Consider the following 26,076-nt stretch of genomic DNA (forward strand, 5'->3'; position numbering starts at 1 on the left):
AAACCACAGGAGGGGAGAGTTGCTCTTGTGTTCGAATCCTGCTTGCGGGTTTCCCATAATGGGCATCTGGTTGGCCACTGTGAGATTAGGGTGCTGAATTCAATGGACCTGATCCAGATGGTTCTTCTTATGCTCTTATGTCAGAGTTGAGGGATCTGCCAGGCTGGTTTGGTCTCCACCTTGCCGCCCCAGCTGGCAGAACTCCATCATGTCTGGGGAGACCCTAAAGAGACCCCCCCAAGTGATTTTTGTCCAAGCGCCTTTCATTAAATTTCATCTTTTGTTGCTGCTGCTGCCTTCTTTTCAGTGTGCAAAACCGGCTATTTTTGCAAGTCTAATTAAGAGGAATGACATTCAACACTTTTGAGCAAGAATTTCTATTTTGAACCAACATTTCAGTTTTCTGACTGGGGAGAGAAAGGAAGCTGAAGGATGTCATTGGGAGAAGCAGGCATTTGAAGCAAACAGCTTTTGTTTCAGAAGCGTTGACTCACCGCAAGCCCACCTGTGTCTCAGGCGCTGTGGCCTTCAGGGCTCAGGTGTGCTTTGGGAAGGTTCATCTGGCTAGGTGGTACCTAGCTGGTAGACTCTGGGACTGGCATGGCACCACTGAGCCCAACTGGCTCTGAGCACTGGAGCAGCTGGTGCCAGAGACATTGTGAGCAGCCCCCTTAATCCGCAGCTGCCACAGGCCTGCCTCAGTTTCCCCTCTGGTTAAAAGGGCATTCTAAGGCTCAGACGTCCGGAGCCAGGTCCCAGAAGCCACATTGCCATCAACATGCAGGACTCTTAATTAGACAAGAATCTACCGTATTTTTTGCTCCATAAGACACACTTTTTTCCTCCTGAAAAGTAAGGAGAAATGTCTGTGCATCTTATGAGGTGAATGCATGGTCCCTGGAGCCGAATTGCCCGGGGGCAAAAAGCAGATCGTCCTTTTTTAAAAAAAAGAAAGAAAGAGGGAAGGGGGTGTTGAAACGAAGCTGCTGAGCGATCAGGAGGCAAGCGATCAGGAGGGAGATAAAGGATGCTAGCGATAAAGGAGGCTGCATGGGAGGAGGGAGGTAAAAGCACATGGATCCTCAGGATTTTTGCGTTGGGTCACCCCAAATTCACCATCAGATCCCATAGCATGTCCATAGCTACAGCATGCACCCAAAAAACCACTCATCCACTGTTTCGTGGGGCCACAATGGCACAAAAACGTGGTTACAAAGCACGGATCCACATGGATTCTCAGGATTTTTGCATTGGGCTACCCCAAACTCACCATCAAATCACATGTCTGTGGCCACAGCATGAACCACAAAAATCATACATTCAATGTTTTGTTCAGAATATATATATATATATATATATGCTTTCCTCCTCTAAAAACTAGGTGCGTCTTATGGTCAGGTGCGTCTTATGGAACAAAGAATGTGGTAATCGCATTGGAAGAAGAGATTAGGTTTATTTAGGGTGGTGGAACAAGGGAAACTTCCAAGCTGCCACTTTCGTGGGGGTTGGGATTCAGTTATATACCTGCAGATTTAGGCTATGCAGTTAAACATTGGCTTGGAGCTCTTTGCACATCATGCTCACATCCCTCAAAGGTGGGACTTTTTGCAATGAAGGGGAATTGCGGTGAGAAGTGCGAAAGAACTGCTGCTTAGTGCAGGGTCATCTGAATTACCTGCAAGCCACCAGAAGGAATGCCGTCTAGCCTCCCCGCAAACTTTGTGCAAGCAAATAATAAGGAACGCTGAAGAAAATGGGTTTCCTGGGTAGTGCTGGGTATTAGTGTAAGAGGCAGGTCAACAGCAAAGGACCCAAAGTTTTAAAAAAGGAGGGGGAAAGGGGTGCCTTACTCCCAACTGAAGCTCCAGCCTTGCTAAGAGCATAAGAAGAGATTGGCTGCTGGATCAGGCCAAAGGGGGCCCATCTGGTCCAGCACTCTGTTGTCACAATGATCAACCAGATTTCCTGCAGTGCAGGGGGTTGGACTAGATGATCCTTGGGTCCCTTCAAGCTCTTCAAGTCTGCGATTCTACTGCTTTATAAACGGTGTTCCAGATTATCATCCTGCCAGTGTTTCTCTTTTGAAACTAAGAATCCAGATTTGCATTAGCTCTTCACTTACCAAGCTGCTACTGGATGAATTTAAATATGTTTGCTGTTTAGAATAATAGAATCATGGAACTGTAGGCAAAGGTCCTTATCGTTAAAGCTATGATTTCCCCAGTAGTGATGTATGGAAGCGAGAGCTGGACCATAAAGAAGGCTGATCACTGAAGAATGGATGCTTTTGAATTCTGGTGCTGGAGGAGACTCTTGAGAGTCCCATGGACTGCAAGAAGATCAAACCTCTCCATTCTGAAGGAAATCAGCCCTGAGTGCTCACTGGAAGGACAGATCCTGAAGCTGAGGCTCCAAGACTTTGGCCACCTCATGAGAAGAGAAGACTCCCTGGGAAAGACCCTGATGTTGGGAAAGATGGAGGGCACAAGGAGAAGGGGACGACAGAGGAGGAGATGGTTGGACCGTGTTCTTGAAGCTACCAGATGAATTTGACCAAACTGCGGGAGGCAGTGGAAGACAGGAATGCCTGGCGTGCTCTGGTCCAGGGGGTCACGAAGAATCGGACACAACTAAACAATGACAGAACTGTAGAGTTGGAAGGGACATTGATCTAGTCCAACCCCTGGAATGCATGTATCTCAGCTAGAGCATCCATGACAGTTGGCCATCCATCCTCTGCTTAAAAACCTCCAAGGAACGAGAGTCCACCACCTCCTAAGGGAGACCGTTCCACTGTCAAATGGCTCTTGCTATCAGAAAGTTCTTCCAGTTGTTCAGTCAGAATCTCCTTACTTGTCACCTGAAGCCATTTTTTGAAACCATTGAGCAGGGTTAGGCATAGGGACAGAGGATAAATTTTGATCTTTAATGTGAAACTGCCTAATTTGCATCTTTTGAACCAACACACAAGCACAGAGGCAGCAGCGATCCTTTGAAAATTGAATTTTTTGATATGGTTCTCTAGTGTTCGAAAAAGATACATATACAGTGGTACCTCTGGTTGCGAACAGGATCCATTCCAGAGGCCTGTTTGCAATCTGAAAAGAATTCAAACTGCATCTGCGCGTGCATGGATCACAATTCACCGCCTCTGCGCATGCGCGTGACGTCATTCTGTGTGTCTGCACATGCGTCAGCGGTGAAACCCGGAAGTAACCCTTTCTGGGTCCCCACGGGACACAACTTGAAAATGCGCAACCTGAAGCAAACTCAACACGTGGTATGACTGTATTAATGAAAACAACATACAAAGCGCATCATGTTAAGGAAAGCTGTGGACAAAAAACTGTGCATATTAGTCAAAACGGTGTACGGAAATGTGCATATTAGGAGAAATGTGCGCTGAAACACTGACTGATTTTCACGAGGATTTATTTATATATATAGAGAGAGAAAGCACAAATCGCTGTGAACAGACAGCCACACTTACGGTTGAAAAAATGAGAAATTGAGTGGAACAAAAAAATGAGAGATTCTGCTGTCCCTGTCTTTAGGCCTGAGGGTGTGGGACAAAAAAAGATGGGGGGGGTGATTGGAGCAGAGAAGAAACCTCCTGAGTTTGGATGGAGAAAGAAGTCTGAGCAGTCTGGCAAGGGGGGGGGGTCCCGGGGGGCTGGTGCTGTATTTGGCCCTCACACCACCCTCCCTGAGCACCTGCCTCCCGTCTGTTCCACCTGTAAACAGTTATTCCCCCAAATAAGCAGAAGCTTCTCAAGCAAACCTGGAACATCTTTCTGCCTCGAGGACTGGGGGGGGGGATATTAATTGGGCAGAAAGTGGCACTTTGGCCTAAATATTGGATTATTATTTTATTAAGTTTCCACTTCATAATATATACCGTATTTTTTGCTCTATAGGACGCACTTTTCCCCCTCCAAAAATGAATGGGAAATGTGTGTGCGTCCTATGGAGCGAAGACGCCATAGCCCCCCACGACCCTCTCCCGGCTGGAGAGGTGACGCACTGCTATGGCAGGAGCCTCTATAGCCGCGTGCCACCTCTCCAGGTCGGAGAGCACATGAGGGGCTAAAGAAGCCATAGCCCCTCGACCCTCTCCCAGCTGGAGAGGTGATGCGCGACTATGGCAGCAGCCTCTCCGCTGCGCCTTTCCGCTGCTCCCTGACCCGCTCTTTGGGGCTGGTGGTGGGCTTCCCCCGCCAGCCCCAAAGAGCAGGTCGAAAGAACCTGAAGGCTGGAGAGCGAGAGGGGTCGGTGCTTCCAAGGTAGCCGCCTGAATGGCACCTTGTTTTAGAGCGGGAAAACAAGAGGGGGAAAATTCTCCCCCTCTCTGCGCAGCACCTCCTGCCGCTTCGCTGAAGGCGCTCTGGGCAGAGAGGGAGAGATTTTTTTTTTCTTGTTCTCCCCACTCTAAAATAAGGTGCATCCTATTGTCCGGTGCGTCCTATGGTGCAAAAAATACGGTAAACAACATATTACTCACAATACATTTTTGCTCGTATGAGCTGGTCAACTCCCCACCCCTTTAATATTTTTTTAAAATATAAATAAATATTGGATTATTCAGCCGTTATTCTCTTGTTAATTATGCTGCTTTAAATGAGCATTTTATATTTGACTTCACTTAGCAATAGTTTTGGGGGTTTTATTTTTAAAATGTTTAAGAGGTGTTTTTTTGTTAACTTTGTTTCTGTTAAATATGTATTCTGGAGTTGGCCTCCTTTGTAATGTTTTATTTTGAAATCTTTTAAGATAACATTTATCTTAGTTTTCCATTAATTACCATATTTTTCGCTCTATTGGACGCACTGGACCACAGGACGCACCTAGTTTTTAGAGGGGGAAATCAAGGAAAAAAATATTATCCCCCCCCAGCCCCAAAGAGCAACGGACAGGCTGCGCGCTTCCTCTTTAACCTTGAGCAGCATCTTTAGCCTTGCACAACGGGATGGATCGTGCCCACTGTCCACCGGGGCTGGACTAGATGACTCCTGGGGTTCCCTTCCAACCCTGCAATTCTGTGACCTCGGAAGTTGTTGGGGGTCTCCACCACTGGAGGTTTTTAAGCAGCGGTTGGGGGACCATCTGCCTGGCGTTCTTTAGCTGTGATTCCTACATTGTGAGGGGGCTAGGCTAGATGACCCTCGGGTGGCCCTCCCAACTCTATACAGTCCTACACTTCTGCGGCAGGAGATCCACAGCCACTTCACACAATGCCCACTCCCAATTTGGATGGGAACATGTGGCTTCACTGTCTAGGTAGGTACCCCCCTACCTGCCACTCTTCCCTCACCCCACTTAAGCTGAGGGAATTCCTGCCCAGAGAAGCTCCCAGGTGAGGCAAGGGTTGAGATCCACCTCTGGTAAATGGCTTTGTATCCTCCCTCTTTCCCTTTTCTCTTCTTCTTCTGTGCTAGTTCCTTCTCTTGTGTTTGGTTTAATCTGTTTTTATTGCATACTAAAATAAAAGCTGCAAAGTTTCCTTTTTTATAATATTTCCCCCCCCCTCCAAACTAAAACGTTAATCTAGATAAAAACACTGATCCAGAGGAAAATAAGGGGGTGGAGAAAGGACGAAAAAAGAAAAAGAGGTAGAGATAGAGAGATTTTTAAAAAGTTGGCTTCTTTAGCCTTGCGCAGCCTCCCGCGGCTGGAGAGATTGCGCAAGGCTTTTCTAGAGGAGGGAGAAGGGACTGACTGGCCGCGTCAGTCCCTTCTCCCTCCTGGGGAAAAGCCCGCAAGAGCCGCGCGAAGCTTGTGTGGGGCTCTTTGGGGCTTTTCCTGCTTGCCTCCCCCCCCTGCATTCGCTCCATAGGACGCACAGACTTTCCCCCTTAGTTTTTAAGACGGAAAAACTGCGTCCTATGGTGCGAAAAATACGGTATGTTACTTTGACTGTATACTCTATATTTGCCTTTCTTCAGAAATTTTGGATTCTGGATTGTTTTAATATGCTGTACACCGCTTTGACGTTTTTCTTAAAAATACAAAGCAGTATAGAAATGAAATGAATAATAATAATAATAATAATCCTGGCCACCTCCTCTCCCATCTTGCTGGACCTTTCGTTTCCTAAGCGGCGGACTGAACTGGATGACCTTTGGGGGTCCCTGCCGAGTCTACGAAACAGGCCTCCAGGTGGCCCCGCAGGGCAGCTTCCTCCTCCTCCTCCTCCTCACTGTTCCTTCCTTCCCTCCCCAGGTGAACGGTGTGAACGTGGTGAAGGTTGGGCACAAGCAAGTGGTGTCTCTGATCCGCCAGGGGGGAAACCACCTGGTGATGAAAGTTGTCTCTGTCAGCCGCAAGCCAGAGTCGGAGGACATTGTTCGGAAGAAAGGTGAGTGCAGAGTGTGTCCCCCAAATAAAACACCCCAGCCCTGGCCCTTCTCTGCCCCTCCGGGTCTCCTGCTTCTCCCCCTGGCACCCAGCCCAGCCTGGCTCTCGTGCCCCCTTCCTATATCCTGGCTCTCATTCCCCCATCTTTGGGGTGGCTCTGGGGGCCATCAATGACCCCCTCGTACATCCCACCATCCGGCCGCCTTAGGGCCTGTCAGGAAAGCAGCCTCGGTGACCCATGTCATGTGGGGTGGCTCACACATAGCTGCCCACACTTCCAAGGAGAGGCCTGAAGCGTCGAAAGGTGCGCTGGATGAAGCCCTACCAAGAGAGCACAGAGAGAAGAAGACAGCGTGCAATGCACAACCCTCGTGGAACGGGCCGGCCGAAGGGCAACGTGGCTCAGGAACAGATCCGGGGGACCCCGGACCGCCTTCCCAAGATCCTGCAGAGGGGCTGCAAGGCCCAGGACCTCAGAGGGATCCGCTGCAACGGAAGCTGCTTGCTCAGGAGCAGGAGGGAGACGCAGCGGCATGGGTGCCCAGTGGGGTCAGCCCAACTTGCTGGAGAGTCGGAAGCCTCCCTGGGGCCTCAGCTGGAGAGAAGAGTGCAGGGTGATGCCCCAAGGCTGGCTGGGATGGAGCAGGGTGCCTGGGGGTGGATTTTAGCCTGCGGGAGATGCTGCGCTGAGGACAGGGCTGTGGCAGCTTCAGAGAGGAGCCGCGTCGACAGGATAGCTCCGAGCTCCTCCTCTGGGGACTTTTTCGTTCAGAGCAAAGGCAAGGAAGAGGCGACATGATCAAGGTTTGCAAGATCCTGCACGGCATTGAGAGCATGGAAAGAGGCTTTTCTCTGCCTCTCCAAAGACTAAAACTCGTGGGCATTCCATGAAGCCAAATGTTGGGGGGAAATCATTCTTAAACTGCGGAACTCTCTGCCACAGGAGGAGTGAGGGCCAACTTGGATGGCTTTGAAAGAGGATTAGACAAATGCATAGAGGAGAAGGTGGTTGGAGCACGGGAATCTTAATCTCTGATTCATGGGTTCGAGTTCCTTCGCTGGGCAAAGAATTCCTGCATCTCAGGGGGTTGGACTAGATGACTCTCGTGGTCCCTTCCCAATGCTGCTGAATACCAATGGCTGGAAAATGCAGGAGGGGAGAGGGCTCCTCTTGCGCTCATATCCTGCTCCTGGGCTTCCCTCGAGGCCATCTGGTCAGCCAGGGTGCTGGACTAGATGAGCCAAGGGCCTGATCCGGCAGGTTCTTCAGATATTCTAATTTGCAATGTTTCCTAGCAGGGATAAATTGTACCTGCAGAGCTGACCTCTGGCAGGTGTGCAGAGCAAGCACTCGACAGGATCAGCCTCCAGGGACCTCCTGGCAAACCCCTGCCAGCCTAACATGGGCTCTGGGGGCTCTATGGGGTGCACAAGGCTGTCGGGGGCAGACAAAAGAAAACCCTTCTTCGCACTGCGAACTTTGGAACTCACTCGGATGGCTTGAAAGGAGCATTAGCTGATTCCTGGGCAATAAGGCTTCCAAGGGCTGTTGGCCAAAGGAGCAGAGTTCAGTCTCCCCTGTGCCTGTGAATGCCACGTGACCAGCCTGTTGTCACCTGATGGGCTTCTTTTATTTTATATTTTTTAAATTAATTTTTCAACATATCATTTTCAACAATACAGTGGTACCTCAGGTTAAGTACTTAATTCATACCGGAGGTCCATTCTTAACTGTTCTTAACCTGAAGCACCACTTTAGCTAATGGGGCCTCCTGCTGCTGCCATGCCGCCGGAGCACAATTTCTGTTCTCATCCTGAAGCAAAGTTCTTAACCTGAAGCACTATTTCTGGTTTAGCGGAGTGTGTAACCTGAAGCGTATGTAACCTGAAGTGTATGTAACCCGATGTACCACTGCAATTAAACATACTTTTACATCTTACACAAATTTTTTTGACTTCCATCTATCATATCTGAAAATTTTCCCATCTATTTACTTAATTTACATTTCTCATTTTCACTATTACATTTAAATCTCACAACTAATATCTCTCTCTTCTTTCTCTTCTTTGCAATATTTCATATATTTCTCCTTACAAAACTTCTTGTAGCCCTACTAGTGTAATTTGTTGATTACAGTTGCTCTTCAAATAATTCGTATATTTCTTCCAATCTTCTGTAAATCTCTGGCCCCGCAGGTTTCGAATCCTGCCTGTCATTTTATCCAATTCTGCGTAGCCCATTAATTTTGTCTGCCATCTGATGGGCTTTGTGAGTGGGTAGGAATTCGAACCCAGGCCCCCGTGCTGCCAGCCAGGCTCTCTGCCCAGCGGTAGAGCATATGCCCACACTGCCCAGGGCAGGCGTGGCACGGAGGGTGCCCTCGTAGGCGCGGGATAGCCGCTCGGGTGCACGGAGCGGCGCATGCGCCCTGCAGCCACGGACAGAGTGAGCCAGCGATGGCGGACATTCGGCGCACTGCACGCCCGTGACTCCCAAGCCTCCCCCGAGCTGTCAAGACGAAGGGGGAAGGGGTGAATACCACTGGCAAAGAGGGGCAGCTACCCCCCTTCCCCTGACAGCTTGGAGTAGGCTTGGGAGTCACGGGTGGGCAGCACACCAAATGTCACCCCCCTCAGCGAAGACACCCGGGGGGGTCCGCTCCACCACACACCCCTTCCTCTGCCCCTGACTCTGCCCACCAGGCAGTGACCTTTGCTGTGAAGGACTCCTTGTGTGAACTGAAGCCTCTGGTTCTCATGGCCAGCCAGTGAGAGATGCTTTTTTTGAGGGGGACCCAGGCTTCCATCGCAAGCAAAGGTCAACCTGGCAGCACTCTAGGAAGCTGGCTGTGCATTGGCCCCTTGGGATGGTCCACAGGATTCAACTGTGATTGAAAAACAGGCCAATATTTGATCGATCAATATGGATGGGGCTGCCCACCGTTCATAGAGCTTCCTCATTGTTGTTTACTCATTGTGTCCGCCTCTTTGTGACCCCCTGGACCAGAGCACGCCAGGCACTCCTGTCTTCCACTGCCTCCAATAGTTTGGTCAAACTCATGCTGGTCGCTTTGAGAACACTGTCCAACCATCTCGTCCTCTGTCGTCCCCTTCTCCCTGTGCCCTCCATCTTTCCCAACATCAGGGTCTTTTCCAGGGAGTCTTCTCTTCTCATGAGGTGGCCGAAGTCTTGGAGTCTCAGCTTCAGGATCTGTCCTTCCAGTGAGCACTCAGGGCTGATTTCCTTCAGAATGGATAGGTTGGATCTTCTTGCAGTCCATGGGACTCTCAGAAGTCTCCTCCGGCACCAGAATTCAAAAGAATCCATTCTTCGGCGATCAGCCTTCTTGATGGTCCAGCTCTCACTTCCATACATCACTACTGGGAAAACCATAGCTTAAACTATACGGACCTTTGTTGGCAAGGTGATGTCTCTGCTTCTTAAGATGCTGTCTAGGTTTGTCATCGCTTTTCTGCCAAGAAGCAGGCATCTGCCCCTCCTAAAAGTTGTGCCAGAGGCGTCGCCGCCCGAAATAGACGGATGATGAGGATTGCTCAGTGTGCGCGCGCATTGGAGGTTTTAAAGCAGAAGGTTGGGTGGCCCTCTGTCGGGGATGAGATTCCTGCATTGCAGGGGGTTGGACTTGATGACCCTTGGGGGTCCCTTCTGATTCTACCATTGGCTTTGTCAAGAAGCTAGCCCTGGGGAAGGACTGGGTGGGAAGCGAAGCTGTAGTTCTGGCATGAGAACCAACCAGTCACATCTCATGCGCCTCCCATGCTCCATGTGAGCAGCACCCGCCCATTACAAGCTCTCCTTTCTGGCTGAGCCCCCCCCCCACACCACACCACCTCTCCTTCCTGGTATGGGGTGGGGCAGTGGCTGCCTTCCCCCCCCCCCCACTCCCTGGTGCCACAGAAGCGAGTGGAGAGGGAGCTGGGAAAGCGAGGCAGCTTCCCTCCCACACAGCGGAGACAGAGCGAGGGGGAGGGTGGGCTCGGCTCCTATTTTTAGCCCCGTGGGTCTGTGCTGTGGGGAAGGAGGAGACGGCTGTGGGGGGAGCTCCAGGGTCCCTCCTTGCCTGCTTGGGTGGCAGGGAGCCAGGCGGCTTGGAGAGCCAGCAGTGGGGAGAGGAAGGGAGGCAACTTGCCACCCAGAGCTGTAATTATCCTGCGCGCTGCCAGAGCGCGCGAGTGCGAGTCGTGGGGAAGACGGAGCTGTGCGGTGGGCATCACACTGCTGACTCTGCTCACTGCCTCCTGGGGGGTCTGCACATTCCCTGGCTGGAGGGAGAGAGAGAGAGAGAGAGAGAGAGACACGTTTCTGAGCTTTCGGCACCTCCTGCAGACGTGGCGATCCATCCCTGAGCACCCAGGTGGCCGGCACCCAGCAAAGCACCTGTCTCCTGCTTTCAGAAAGTGCACCTTCTGGGCTGGGCACCGCGAAGACCTTCTCCGGCAGTGAAGACCCCGGGCACCTCCTGCACGAGCCGGCTGGCACCCATCTCCTGGCAGGAGACAGCCCAATTGCTCGCGGCTTCAGCAAGGGCAGGATCGCGTGGCGGACAGAGGTCCTCCCGCCCCCCTCGACTCTCTGGCCTTGCCCCCACCCCGACTGGGCCCGCAGCTTCCTCCCCGGCTCGCCTTGTGTGGGAATTGTGCTTCTTCTCTGCCCCCCCCCGCCCCTGTTTTGGGGGTCTCTGATGCAGGCGCCTCCGGCAGCAGCTCGGAGCTCCGGTTTCCATGGCGACGGGGAGCGTTGAAGCCCGCATTGTTACGGATCTCGGGGCGAGGGAGAGCGGAGCGACGAGCCAGCCTTTCCGCTCCTCCGCTCTGTCACAAACCCCATGGCAGATGGAGCCTCGCTCTGGCATCGCCGCCGCCGGACGGGCTGGCTAGGGAGAGCCGGAGACCAGCCCTGCCCTCTGCCGCCGCCGCCTCAGAGCGAGGTCTCCACGTGCCCAAGCCGCTTGGCAGCACTGCCACCGGGCAGAGGCCCCAAGGGCAGTGTCAGCCCCCAGAGTTAATGGAGAGCCAGGCCAGGCAGGGGAACGAGGGCCTGGCCATGGGAACGAGGACCTAGGACCAGCGATATCACCTTGGTGCCGTGCCCCCTTTGCCCATGGCCTCCCTGGCAGGGAGGGGGCCGCCGGCCAGGGAGAGGGTCTGCTGAGAGGCAGGATTGGGCAGACCATGCCCGGGAGCCCCCTGAGCTGAGGGTCCCGGCCAGAACGCTCTCTTGCCCCTGCCCTGATTGCCCTCCCTGCTCCCACCCCGGCCGGCCGCGGGACCATGAAGAAGTTTGCCTCCACTCGCAGCCTGAACAAGATCCTTCAGCAGTGCGACTCCTCCTCCTCCCGCGAGTACGAGGAGATCCAGGCCGTGGAGAAGAAGTGGCACCTGCACCTGGCAACGCCCAGGAAGCTGCTGGACCGCAAGTGCAAAATGCCCTCCCTCTTCCTTTCAGCCCCGCCACCGCCCAAGAGGGCGCCCAGCACCACCCTGACGCTGCGATCCAAGTCTATGACCGCTGAGCTGGAGGAGCTGGGTGAGTCCTGGCAAGGGGGCGGGGGGGAGTCGAGGGGGTGGACCCAAAGGAGAGCATGCATGGCGGGCGGGCGGGGCGGAGGGTGGCTGCCCCCACTCCTCAGGCACGCACCACCTCCCCTGGCCACACCCACCTGCCCTGGGCTCCAGTTCCGAGGCTGTTTCAAGGCCACTGCCCTCCCAAATATAACCCTGGAGGTAGGTGAGACTGGCGGTGCAGCAAGGTCACGCCCAGTGAGCTTCCTGGCCAAGTGGGGGGATTTGAACCCTGGCCTCTCCCATGTCATTTAACCAGCACAACAACCCTGTGAGGTGGGTTGGCCCGAGAGAGGGAGTGACTGGCTTCCAAAGTCACGCCCGGTGAGCTGAGAGTGGGTGGGCGGCATTTGAACCCAGGCCTCTCCCGGGTCCTGGCCCAACACTCTCCCCCCTGCACGAACAGCAATGTTTCCCCTCTCCCGACTTCCCTGGCGTGGTCCTTGTGGGGCCCGGTTTCCCCTCCTGGTCCTGCGTCGCTGTGCCCATTCCTGCCGCCAGCAACATGCTGCTGAGGCTCCCTGCTTAATGCCAGACTGCTTTCCCTGGCGCTTCCAGCAGAGCTTCCCTCTCTGTGGCCAGCTCTGGGCCTTTGCCCTCATGCTGCCCAGGCACAGCCACCCCCCCTCCAAGCCTGTCGTCCTTTCGACTCATTCTCAGCCTTGCTCTCTCCCACCTTCCTTCCTCCCCGGACGTCAAGGTGGCATAGATTTGGGTGGGTGCCCAAGAGGTCTCTCACCCGGGCCTGGACCTGCTTAGCTGGGCTAACGGGGCTGTACCCCTATGCCCACCCCACTAAATGCCCCCCAACCCATTTCCAGACTCAGGAATGCTGTGTTCTTTCTCTGAGCAGGGAAGGTTTGGTGGAGTGCGAAGGTCGGTGCCCTATGGGGGGGGAGAGAGAACCATGGTTTCCTGTGCCCCTTTGCTTCCACCCCACTCCAGAGAAAAGTCTTGGCATCCCGGGGGGGTCACTGTTCCCCCCTTTGGGGTGGCAAAGTCTGTCTTTGCTCAGGGTGCTCCTTGGGGAGGCCTCGTAAGGAAAATCGCCAGCGGTGGCTTCTTCGGCAATTTGGGGGGGGGCTATTTGAGGATGGGAAGGCATCCCCCCCCCAAGGTGAGAGGGTGCATGACAGGGTGGGGGCTTGCATGTTGGGAAGCATCACAGACTGCAACTTGCCACCCCCCAAAAAACCTGGGGACAGACCCTTCCCCATAGAGCCATCTTGCCTTGGCAGAGGCAGCAGAGAAGGGGGCGCAGCATGCCAAGGGTGTGGGGGCAAGGGGGGAGTGCACCCTGCACACCATTGATGTCCTGTACTTTTGTTTCTTGATTCCAAGCCTCAATGCGGAGGAGGAAAGGGGGTGAGTTCAAATGCCCGTCTCCAGGGCTCGTCCAAACCCCTTTTGATCCAAGCTGCCCCTCCCTCCCTTCGTCCCTCCCTCCCTCTCTCCCCAGCCTGATGGGAAGGTGCACTGGGACCCCAGTCCATGCTAATGGCCGCAGGACACATGGGAGAGTGGGCCTTTTGCTCTGGTCATTGCAATACACTGTTCCGTTTGTGGAAGGAGGGAGGTTCTGGAGAGGAAGGCTTCGTGCCAGTCTGGCAAACCACGTCCTAAGTTCACGTTGTTTGTTGGTGGGGAGGACGGCAGTGCAGCCCGTGGAATGAGTGTCCATCCATGAGTCCTCTGTAAAGTTTTCCCGGGGAATGTGAGGTCAGCTCCTTGAAGACCGGCCAGTGTGTCCGTGTGGATTTCTGGATGTAGCACTCTTGCTGAGCTCAGGGGCAACCCCTCCAGACACCACTTCAGGTTCAAAGAACGACGAGGGCTTAGGGTGTTTTGTTTGCTTGCATGACTGTGGCTGCGTTGTGCAAAGATCTGTGTGCACACCCACATACACACACAAAACGTATATCCAAACAGCACACCCCATGTATAGGCTTCCTCCATTCCAGCAGAAAATAAACAGCGATGGCAATTAGTTAAAAACAGTCATCAATGCAGCGCCTTCATTAGCATTGCAGAGGGGTGGACAAGATGACCCCTAGGGATCCCTTGAGATCTGCAATTCTATGGTAACTCAGGGCCATGGTGACCCCTCAGCAGCAGCCCTGGGCCTCTCAGGTTTTGCACGCTCTCCGAAAGCCAGCAAGATGAGAGGAACCACTAAACTAATTGGGGACACCGTTTCCTCAGCCTCCGAGCAATTGCCTCAAGGCTCCTGTTCCCCTTTCTTATAGCTTTTTAATGGCTGTTTCTATTGCCAGAGCTCCGTATCCACATGATAAAATGTAAAGTGCAATAAAAGAATTACATAAATAGATCGGCGCGACCTCATCGTGGCCTAAAACCACACCAGGAGGGAGTTCTTGGGCTTGCTCCTCTCCAGGTTCCCAAACATAGATGGCTAGAAGTTGCTGATAGCCAAATGCAAATTCCACAGGCATTAAAATTATCAAGAAAGTGTGAAACAGCAGCTCCTTCCGCCACGCCAATTGCGAGCTTCAGGCTGGAGTCCTCAGGCATTCAGAAACTGGGTGGTTTCGCACACTTAATCCTCCTTGTTGATTTCCCATAATGAGCATCTGGTCACTTCCTGTGAGTACAGGTTGCTGGACTAGCTGGGCCACTGGCCTCATCCAGCAGGCTTTTTAGTAGAATCAAAGAATCACAGAACTGTAGCATTGGAAGGGAACCCAGTGGTCATCTAAGCCAACCCTCTGCAATGCAGGAATCACATCTAAAACATCCATGGACACCTGGCCAGCCAAGCTCCAATGATGGAAAGTCCACCACCTTCCGAGGGAAACCATGGCAGTGAAAACATCTCTTGCCCTCAGGAAGTTCTTCCAGATGTTGAGTCAGAATCTCTTTTCTTGTAACTTGAACCCATCACTTCAGGTCCTGGAGCATCACAAAACAAGCTTGCTCCATCTTCCATGTGAGAGCCCTTCAGAAGGGCTCACATCACCTCTCGGTCTCCTCTTTTCCAGGCTCAACATCCCCAACTCCCTCAACTGCTTCTCATAAGGCTCAGCTTCCAGACTCTTCATCATCTTGGTCCTCATGACCCCGGGTTCAGACATCACACTAAGGGCTTCTCCAGACTTAGCTTTTGTCCTGTTCTTCCCAGGCAGAGGTCCACAATTTATTAAGGCTCTGTGTCCGAATGGTCTTTGCCCCAAGCTTTCTCCACAAAAACCCATTCTTTAAAGCTGAATCGGGGCAAACATCCATTCGGGTTTTCTGCAGATTGACATTTGCTCCAACTGAGCTTTAAAGAGCGGGTTTTCACCAGGGAACGCTCCGGAGAAATTAAAAGGGCACTCAGACATGGAGCTTTAAAGAGCAGAAAACCAAGCCAGAGCTCAGGTGCGCATCGGCCATAAGCCGTGTTTTGGCATGGCGTTATGTGCAAACATGTCCGCTGGTGGGCTGAGAGATGTCCATCTTTATCCTGCCATCACACGCTGGTCTCGGTAGAGCATAGCAGGGGGTGCTCCCAAGGAAAGTGCATACCCTATGCAAAGCATTGAAAATCAACTCCAATTCCACTTGCAATTAACGGCACAACAACAGAGGATTTTAAACGCCATAAGGCAACAGTCTAGAACCACCCAGAGACAAGCAAGGCCGGCTAATATGCGACACAGGAGATTTTTCTCACGTGCCCTTGCATTTACAGGACCACCTCTCCTGGTATGCCCTGCAGAGGACCTTGAGGTCCATGAATAACCATAGTTTAAAGGTTCCGGGCCCTAAGGAAGTCAGACTATCCTCCACCAGAGCCAGGGCCTTCTCAGTGATGGCTCCGACCTGGTGGACTGCTCTGTCCCAGGAGAGCAGGGCCCTGCAGGATTTAACTTCCTTCTGCAGGGCCTGTAAGACAGAGGTATTCCGCCTGGCTTTCAATTTGAACTTAGCCTGATCTTTTATTCCCCCTTCCTTTCCACCCTCTCTCCTTCTTATGAAGATTACCCACTCTGGGATCCCACAGCTAATTCTCCCCTGGTCTCCTCGCTGGCCCAAGTAGGACTAATTTAGCCAGCTAGCCCTGGTGATCATCTAATGTTTATTGGATGGATTTCCCCCCTAAACTGATTTTTGAATTCTGAAGGTATTGTTATTCACGTTTTATACTGTATTTTATGCTGTTTTTTGTTGCATCAGTTAAGTGTTTTTAATTTGTTGTTAGCCGCCCTGAGCCTGGTTTTCTGAACCGGGAAGGGCGAGGTATAAATATTTTATTATTATTATTATTATTATTATTATTATTATTATTAAAACAAGCTTTTAAAGGATTGACCTGGGTGCTTGCTTTCATCAGTAGTCCTCAAGCAATGAAGCAACGGGCTGTTTCTTTCTTTATGACTGCCGTGGTTCTAATGGTGAAAGCAACTCCCTGATCGCATAACGGTGGCTGGCAGGTGTGTTGCCATCTTCCTTGGGGGGAGAGGCGCCTCTTAGATTCAGAGCCTGGGCATGAAAGTGAGCCCATCAGACCGGGCAGCAGTGAGACTCGAAGGGGGAAGGGGCTTCAGGCAGAGAAAGGATGCCCAAATCAGGGCCAGCAGACGAATGTGCCCAAACAAGCAGCAGCGAGATGTTTGCTGGCAGCTCCTGGCAGGAAGTGGTGGGTGTGCCATACGGTCTCATCCAGAGGGATGAAGGGGCCTGAGAGGAGGAGAGAGGAGGAGGGGAGGCTGTGATGAGAAACCATGGGGAAACCAGCCTTTTGCGCTGGCCCAACCATTGGCTCAAGGACGCAGGTGGCACTGTGGGTTAAACCATAGAGCCTAGGACTTGCCGATCAGAAGGTCGGCGGTTCGAATCCCTGCAACGGGGTGAGCTCCCGTTGCTCGGTCCCTGCTCCTGCCAACCTAGCAGTTCGAAAGCATGTCAAAGTGCAAGTAGATAAATAGGTACCGCTCCGGTGGAAAGGTAAACGGCGTTTCTGTGCACTGCTCTGGTTCGCCAGAAGCGTCTTAGTCCTGCTGGCCGCATGACCCAGAAGCTGTACGCCGGCTCCCTCGGCCAGTAAAGCGAGATGAGCGCCGCAACCCCAGAGTCGTCCGCGACTTGACCTAATGGTCAGGGGTCCCTTTATTTTTTTAAGGTAGTCTTTCTATGGGAGTAAAGGTAAAATGACCCCTAGTGTCACATTTGTATAACACACTTAAAACATACTTAAAATGTTAAATTTGCAGCTGTATAGCTGAGCCCAAAGTAGCATGTCCAAGTGTTGTTGAGCACTTTTTTTGAAACAAAAGGATTGGAAAGGGTGAAACGGACACACATGTATGTGACCTGAAAGAACAAAGGTGGGGAGGGGCCCATTTTTCATTTATTTATTTATTTCATAATTCTTGTACTCCACTTGGTGTTTTTTAATGGGAGGAGGAATCTTCAAAGTGGTTTATGGGAAAAGATACAACAATAACATTGACACTAAGAACAAGCAACAGCCACCATTTACTTCTGAAAAATTAAAATAACAGTAGGCAGAGGGCAGGATTAGAACTCGCATCAACTTCCTATGCTTCTGGGTAGGCTTGTTGTTGTTGAGCACTGCAAAAAGCATGGTGAAGGAACCCACCTGACATCAAGAGGCAGGGAGTTCCAAAGTACAGACACCACCATACTAAAGGATCTGAGTCCTTACAAATGTGGAGTTGGCATTAAGTTGCACCTGTAATAGTGCCAGATCAAAGTGGCTGAACAGGTGCATTGTTTAGTTGTGTCCGCCTCTTCATGACCCCATGGACCAGAGCACGCCAGGCACTCCTGTCTTCCACTGCCTCCCTCATGCTGGTAGCTTCAAGAACACTGTCCCACCATCTCCTCCTCTGTCGTCCCCTTCTCCTTGCACCCTCCATCTTTCCCAACATCAGGGTCTTTTCAAGGGAGTCTTCTCTTCTCATGAGGAGGCCAAAGTATTGGAGCCTCAGCTTCACGATCTGTCCTTCCAGTGAGCACTCGGGGCTGATTTCCTTCAGAATGGAGAGGTTTGGTCTTCTTGCAGTCCATGGGACTCTCCAGAGTCTCCTCCGGCACCAGAATTCAAAAGCATCAATTCTCTGGCGATCAGCCTTCTTTATGGTCCAGCTCTCACTTCCATGGAACAGGTGCATAGGTGATCTCATGGACCCAATTGTGGCCCTTTGGGTGCTGATCCTTTCAAGGTTCCTGTGGGGGGGGCTCTTTTCTCCTACAAGGCGAAGGGAGCGATGCCTCGCCAGCCACCCAGAAGGCCGCAGGGCTCCCTTGCTGGCATGCAAGCACACCCTCCCCTTGGCAGCACACCCAGCCCATCTCTGTGTCCAGTTCCTGCCTTCAGAGGCCAAGCCTGGCTCACGGGGATGCTGTGTCTTGACTTTGCAGAGAAGCTGGATGAGATCTTGGCAGCCGCCGAGCCCTCGCTGAGAGCGGACATCGTGGAGGCAGATTCCAGGGCAGCCACTGTGAAGCAGAGACCCACCAGCAGAAGGATCACCCCTGCGGAGATCAGTGTGAGAGATACGGGAGCACAGCGGGCTGGGGGGGGCAGGCCAGGGGGTGCGGCAAGGAAAGCCACAAACTGGGAAGGATTCCAGGGGTTGGAAGGGAGCAGCCTTTCGGGACAGAGAGAGCTAAGGACATGGCCCATCTCACTGGAATGCTTTGCCCTGGTTGAAAAGGAAAGAAGGGGGGATGTCTATATATTTCATGAAATTTATACACCAAACACCCACCCCTCAAAGAGGTTTACAAAAAGATAAGTCAAGAAAATCAAGGTGGAGAATTGCAACATACCGAAAATTAAAATACAGTGGTACCTCTGGTTGTGAACAGGATCCGTTCCGGAGGCCCATTTGCAACATGAAAGGAATGCAACCTGCAGCAGCGCGTCTGCGCACGCGCTGGTTGCAATTCGCCACTTCTGCGCATGTGCGTGATGTCACTTTGTGCGTCTGCGCATGCCCGAGTGGCGAAACCCGGAAGTAACCCTTTCTGGTACTTCCGGGTCACCGTGGGGCGTATCCTGAAAGAACGTAACATGAAGCAAACGTAACATGAAATATGACTGTACTAAAACAAGTTAGAATTCACATCGACTTCCTAAGCTTCTGGGCTGTCTAAACAAGAATGTTGGGGGTTTTTTAGCAGGAACCAAAAAGAGTACAGTGAAGGCTCCTGTTTGATATCAATAGGCAGGGAGTTCCAAAGGTGCTGCCACACTAAACTATCAAGTGCTTAGAAACATGGAATGGGTGTTATGGGGTACCTGCAGTACAGTGGTACCTTGGTTCTCAAACTTAATCCATTCTGGAAGTCGGTTACAAAACCAAAGTGTTACAAAACCAAAGCGTGCTTTCCCATAGAAAGTAATGTAAAATGGATTAATCCATTCCAGACTTTTAAAAACAACCCCTGAAACAGCAATTTAACATGAATTTTACTATCTAACGAGACCATGGATCCATAAAAGGAAAGCAATAAAAAATGTACTGCAGTCACACAGACTGTAACAATCAAAATGGAAGTGTGGCACTCAAAGCGGAAGCATAACACTCAAAATGGAGGATGTTCGGCTTCCGAAAACAGTTCGTAAACCGGAACACTTACTTCCAGGTTTGCAGTGTTTCGGTTCCAAGTTGTTTGAGTACCAAGGCGTTTGAGAACCAAGGTACCACTGTAGTGCCGATTCCGCCAACTGAAGCGGTCAAGGTGGTCTTGACAACGTAGATTCACGTAGGTAGCCGTGTTGGTCTGATGCAGTCAAAATAAATAAAAAAATTGTCCAGTAGCACTTTAGAGACCAACTAAGTTTGCTCTGGGTATAAGCTTTCGTCTGCAAGCTTTTTATCCCATTCTTTTTCCTGTAGGACTAACTGCAGTCGTTAACAGTCATCAACAGGTTGACCATATCCATTGAGTCAGTCACCCATCTCCCACTATCCTACTGAGAAAAACCCCACCCCACCTTCCCACAATATATAAGGGTCTGGCGACTTCTGTTCCAGTGTATCTGAAGAAGTGGGCATGCACACGAAAAGCTTATACCCAGAACATACTTACCGTATTTTTTGCTCTATAAGACTCACTTTTTCCCTCCTAAAAAGTAAGGGGAAATGTGTGTGCGTCTTATGGAGCGAATGCAGGCTGCGCAGCTATCCCAGAAGCCAGAACAGCAAGAGGGATTGCTGCTTTCACTGCGCAGCGATCCTTCTTGCTGTTCTGGCTTCTGAGATTCAGAATATTTTTTTTCTTGTTTTCCTCCTCCAAAAACCAGGTGCGTCTTGTGGTCTGGTGCATCTTATAGAGCGAAAAATACGGTAGTTTGTCTCTAAGGTTCTACTGGGCAATTTTTTTTATTTATTTCGACAACGTAGGTGATGCACCCATTTTTAAAAATAGTAAAAGCACTTGTCGAGGTGGAGAGCAGCCTCCCTTCAAAGCCTCGCTGTTCTTTCTCCAGAGCTGGCGGAAACCAAAGTCTCAGGGATTGTGGAATTGTAGGATTGGGAAGGAGCCAGACGGGGCATCTAGCCCAGCCGCCGGCAGTGCCAGAATCCCAGCTCACGAATGCCTGAGCATAGCTGTCAACTTTCAGATTTGAAAATACAGTGGTACCTCGGGTTAAGTACTTAATTCATTCCGGAGCTCCGTTCTTAACCTGAAAGTGTTCTTAACCTGAAGCACCACTTTAGCTAATGGGGCCTCCCGCTGCCGCCGCGTGATTTCTGTTCTCATCCTGAAGCAAAGTTCTTAACCTGAAGCACTATTTCTGGGTTAGCGGAGTCTGTAACCTGAAGTGTATGTAACCCTAGGTACCACTGTAAGGGATCAGCAGCCTCACCTGTCCCGGGGACAATCTACAGGATATCTAACAATTCTGGATAGCAGCGGGAAGCAGTGGGAAACGGTGCTGGAATAAGGGAATTTCCCGCAAAAAAAGGGAAGGTTGACAGCTATGTGCCTGAGAGCTGGCCATCAAACTGCCAGGCATTCTTGAGCTGGGATTCCTGCATCTCATGGGGGGCGATGACCTCTTAGGGTTCCTTCCACCTCCACAAAACTATGATGCAAGGCTGTCCCTTTTTACGGCCAGGCAGAAGAGTGACCCTTGTCCCTCTCTCTTTTTTTCCAGTCTCTGTTTGAGCGGCAGGGGATGGCGGCCCACACTGGTCCAGAGAAACCCCACATTTCCCTGCGCAAAGGAATTCCGCGGACAAAATCCGTAGGTAGGTGTGATGCTTCTGCCCTACCCCAAACCACGACCCCAGGCTTCTCCCTTGGGTGCCAGGACCGTGGCGCCACAGCTTCCAGGGGCACAGAGACTCCTCTCTGGCATTCACAAAACAAATGAAATAGCCTGAAAATCCCTGAAACGAGAAGTAACCGACTAGAAATATTATCTTATAGAATTAAACTAAATAACAAAAATCAAAAAGTTTAAGGAAAAAATTAGAAAAACCTAGAATTGAGCAACTGAACTATTCAGTTTCCTCAGAAAGAAATAGAGAAATCCTAAGCCTTAAATGACCAAATTCAAAGAAAGGGGGTAAAACTCTCAAAAATTCTGAAGTGTTACAATCCTAGCTCGACATAAGTGAAGCAAAGCGCAATAATAAAGGATTGAGGACTCAAAGGTACAGTTTCTAAAACTGAGTTTACAAAAATGGTTTGGAAACCTAAATGGCAAGTTTTAGACGCAGCCCAACTTGAAGAAAGCCAAGCATTAGTAATAAGGAGTTGAGGACTCGGCTGTGAAAACTCTAGTATTGCCTTTACAAAAAGGTTTTAAAAACCTAAATAGCACAAATTCAAAGAAAGGAATGCCAGATAAGCTGTTTTAGATTTTAAACAAACTCAAAAACAGGGCTGAAATGCTCCCCTGATCTAGATGTTACTGCTGATGTTAAAGTCGATTACTTCTCATTGCAGGGATTTTCACGGTATTTCATTTGTTTTGTGTAATTTCTCGGTTCCGTGACTGTCTTTTTTCTACTGACTCCTCTCTGGCATTCAGCTGCCCTGTCTCTCAGCTTCTCTTTTAAAAACCAGCATCTCTTTTCCCCCTGGTTCTGAGGAAAAATAGGAATATCAGCTATTAGTGAGGCCTTCTGTATCTCCCCTTCTTTGCCTCCTTGTCATTAAAGAACCCCTGGCCCTTTTAAAATGCCAGAAAAGAAACCGTGGTTCATGCACCCGCCATAGCGCTGCCTCTGCACACTCTTATCTCAGAGAAGGAGCTGCCCCTTGGAATGTGTATCTCGTGTTTGTCATCTGTGTTCCCCGAACGCCCAACCCTCGGATTCTAGCAAGAGCAGGGTGAACAGACGAATACTTTGGCATCTTGGTGGTTTTCTAAGGGAGTTGTCCACTCAAAAATCTGCAGGTGCAGAAGGGCTGTGTGGCTCAGTGGTGGAGCGCATGGTTTGCATGGAAAATGCCACAGGTTTGATCCTCGGCAGGTGAGGCAGGGACAGGCCCCTTTCTAAAACCCCAGAGAGCTGCTGCCAACCCGTGCGGACAGAGCTGGGCTAGATGGGCCAATGGGTTGACTCGGTACAGGGCAGCTTCTCTAGGGTGCTTTTGTGTTTGGGTCCCAGAGAACAGCTTGCAGCCCTTTTGTTCCCCTCGAGTCTTTTGGGCTCAGCGCAGTGCAGTCAACGTCCAGCTCTGTGGTTCTGTGGTTCTACGATTTGCTATCGCAACGGTTCTACATTTCGCCGTCATCAAAAATGTCTCCCTTGCCGTTGCTGTGCGTTAGACTTGTGGGGCCACAATACGATAAGGGGGAGAGAGCGGCTGTCAGTCAAGATAGACATAGCTGCTCCAGATGACCAAAGGCCTGACCTGGTCTGAGGCAGCTTGTGTCCCATCATCTCCCGTTGTCGCTGCCTCCACACTCATCTGTCCATGTGGGAATTTGGCTCTGCGCCTCTCCACCCTCCCTGCCTCGTGGACATACAATGAAACTGATTGTTGGGGGATTCAAGACAGGCAAAAGAAAGTCCTTTTTCTTCATTTTTTAAAAATGCTTTTTATTGGTTTTTCCTTTAATTCAGACAAACAAAATGAAGTGAAATTTAATAGTCATTTTCCCACATTCTTCCCCCACACTCTGCCCAACGTTGACTTCCTTCCCTCCCTTCAACAGGTTTTCTTACTTCAGTTACTTTTCCACAGTTCCTTATTGTATCCAATCCTCTCTACGTCATAAGATTTATTTCATTCCTGCCAGAGTCTTCAAATTTCTACAGTTATTACTTATATATCCTATAAATTTTCTCCAGTCTCTTTGGAATTTTGTTTCCTCCTGATATCGGATCCTACAGGTCAGTTTTGCTAGTTCCGCGTAGTCAAAAAAAAAGTCCTTCTTAAGGCAGCGCAGAGTGAAATTGTGGCAGGAGGCAGTGATGGCTCCCAACTTGGACTGGACATGGAGACATCCATGGCTACTAGATGTGAGGGCTCAGCTCTTCCTCCACAGCTGGAAGGGAACAATGCACCTGAATACCCATGGCTGGAAACCACAGGAGGGGAGAGGGCTCTTGAGCTGCTCAGCCTCTGTGAGAGCAGGATATTGGCGTGGATGCGCCATTGCCCTGACACATCAAGCTCTTCCTGTGATCTTATGCCGCCTTGTCCTACCTTCTCCTCCGCCCAGTAAGCAGCTGTGACTCATCGACAGGGACATCTGATGGGGCACCTCTGCCCTCCCATGCCATCCACTGCTGACCAGAACCACTACAAGCAGCCCATAGTCGTGGCAGATGGTGCCCTGTGGGGTTAGGATGCATTGAGAGCTCAAGGGACAATCTGGCCCATCTATGATGTGGCTGAGATGTTTGTATCTTGGAGACTATAGGGACGCAGGTGGCGCTGTGGTCTAAACCACAGAGCCTAAGACTTGCCGATTGGAAGGTTGGCAGTTCGAATCCCCGCAATGGGGTGAGCTCCCGTTGATCTGTCCCTGCTCCTGCCAACCTAGCAGTTCGAAAGCACACCAGTGCAAGTAGATAAATAGGTACTGCTGCAGTGGGAAGGTAAATGGCATTTCCGTGCGCTCTGGTTTCCATCACAGTGTCCCGTTGCTCCAGAAGCTGTTTAGTCCTGCTGGCCACATGACCAAGCTGTCTGTGGACAAACACCGGCTCCCTCGGCCTGAAAGCCAGATGAGCACTGCAACCCCATAGTCGCCTTGACTGGACTTAACCGTCCAGGGGTCCTTTACCTTTACCTTCTTCTTTTTTTTACCTTTGAGACCTCAGCAGGTGGAAGAAGCTTTTGAGGAAGGTTCATCCTCCTGACAAGGAGCCAGCTGGGAGCCAAACCACTCGTCATCCTTCTGGTGTAATAAGAGACTTGGCATCTGGTAGCCGCTCTGTGTGACTCGAAGCAAATCTTTTCCTGGCTTTTGTAGCGGAGAGCTCCATGCTTTGGTCTGTGGCCTGATGGAGCATATGCACGGCAAGGGTGTCTCTGCCCGGTCAGTCCTTTGAAAGCCAGGTTTGATTCGCTGACCACAAAACCAGCCCTGCTCACTCATGCGGCTCAGAAGCCTTTGTCTTAGCAGAAATAAAATGGTCTCTTCGGAATGCCTTGGGCGGGAGGGAAACAGTGGCAGCTTAAAGGACCTCTGGCCTTATAACCAGGGCTCAAATGGGTGTGCAATTGGAGTGCAATTATAAGAACAAAGGGAGAGTCTTGCTAGATCCAAGTTGGTGGCCTCCTGTGGGAGGGAGTTCCACAGTTTAACTAAGTGCTGCATGAAAAAAAAAATCTGTTCTGAATCTTCCTACAATCCGTTTCAAAATATATAGAAGAAGGTGGGTTTGCCCTGAGTTCATTGTGCTGCAGAATTGAAGCTATCGCTGATTCGAACAGCAAACATTGCAGAGGAAGAGTATGAGCAGCCCTGCCTGCAGCTGGCAGGAGAAGAGAACAAACGGATGACTCCCAGATGGATGTGAAATATTTCAAGAGGCTGGAGGAACGCTGGGGTGCTCTCTTTCCACAGCCCCAAATAACTCAGTGTCCTGTAAAAAGAAGCAATCTGTGTATCCCTGCCAAATCAATTCAGTGACCTGCTGGATCAGCTTTCACCAACCTGTGCCCTCCAGATGTTTCAGGCTCCAGATGTCCCATCAGCTCGCACAGCAAGCCTGAGATTTGTAAGACGGCTGCACTTGTATGCCACAGCTGAGAGTCCCTAGGGCCAGGGTGTCTGGCAGCGGCTGATGAGAGCTGTGTCCAGCAACATCTGGATGGGACCAGGTTAATCATGGACTCACTGTAGAGTTGGGATGCAGGAATCTCAGCTAAAGCATCCATGACAGTCCAACCTCTGCTTAAAAACCTCCAAATAAGGAGAGTCCACAACCTCCCAAAGAGCTTGTCCTTTCAGAAAGTTATTGTTGTTTAGTTGTCATTTGGATCCATTGGTTTGGGTCCTCCCCTCTGGAGCAGCAGAAAACAAGCTTGTTCCCTCTTCCATGTGACAGCCCTTGAGATATTTGAAGATGGCTGTCCTATCTCCTCTCAGTCTCCTCTTTTCCAGGCTAACCATATCCAGCTGCTTCAACCATTCAGGCTTTGTTTCCAGACCCTTGATCATCTTGGTCGCCCTCCTCTGCACACCTTCCAGCTTGTCAACATCCTTCCCAAATTGTGTTGTCCAGAACTGGACACAGGATTCCAGGCATGCTCTGATCAAGGCAGAATAAAGTGGTACTATGACTTCCCTTGATCTGGACCCTAGACTTCTCTTGATGCAACCTAGAATAGCATCCAGCTTTTTCTACTGCTGGTTGCCTCTCCCTGGTCTGGAGCATCCTTGAAGTTGAGGGCCTTGAGAAACAAATGCCCATCAGATAGATGGAGAACCCCAAATGGTATTTGGTGGCATTCAGGAGACCCGAGGAATTCTCTGCTCTCTCCCCATCACGCCAAAGCTGTGGCTACAGCGCTGCTCCCATTGAGAAAGCGAGGAAGGGCGACCTCATGATGCGAGACATTTCTGGGCGCCTGGAAATGTTCTGGAGGCGCTGATGAATAAATGGCTGTGAGTCACAGCCCAGCATCTCCCAAACTGTTCCTCCTCGGCGTGACGCTGAGGCACACGAATGGGGAAGCAGAGATCCA

At 51.0% G+C, this 26,076-nt stretch overlaps 1 protein-coding gene across 10 annotated transcripts in view; it reads left to right on the forward strand.

The window, feature by feature from the left end:
• Nucleotides 1-26,076, forward strand: part of SHANK3 (SH3 and multiple ankyrin repeat domains 3) — a 436,398-nt gene that overhangs the window by 373,651 nt on the left and 36,671 nt on the right. For 8 of the 10 annotated variants that reach the window (XR_014172130.1, XR_014172131.1, XM_081926705.1 and 5 more), the window contains 5 exons: nucleotides 6,220-6,355; nucleotides 11,822-11,902; nucleotides 13,279-13,302; nucleotides 18,325-18,452; nucleotides 21,074-21,167. Coding sequence is in view for 8 of the 10 variants with exons in the window: in XM_081926705.1 (XP_081782831.1) it covers nucleotides 6,220-6,355; nucleotides 11,822-11,902; nucleotides 13,279-13,302; nucleotides 18,325-18,452; nucleotides 21,074-21,167 (463 nt within the window). In the remaining 2 variants the exon portion in view is untranslated. The remainder of the gene's footprint in view (nucleotides 1-6,219; nucleotides 6,356-11,821; nucleotides 11,903-13,278; nucleotides 13,303-18,324; nucleotides 18,453-21,073; nucleotides 21,168-26,076) is intronic. The other 2 variants (XM_081926706.1, XM_081926707.1) reach the window with 2 other exon arrangements.

Source organism: Podarcis melisellensis (genome assembly GCF_964234715.1).
Source record: "Podarcis melisellensis genome assembly, chromosome: 10".
In the NCBI taxonomy this organism is placed as follows: Eukaryota; Metazoa; Chordata; class Lepidosauria; order Squamata; family Lacertidae; genus Podarcis; species Podarcis melisellensis.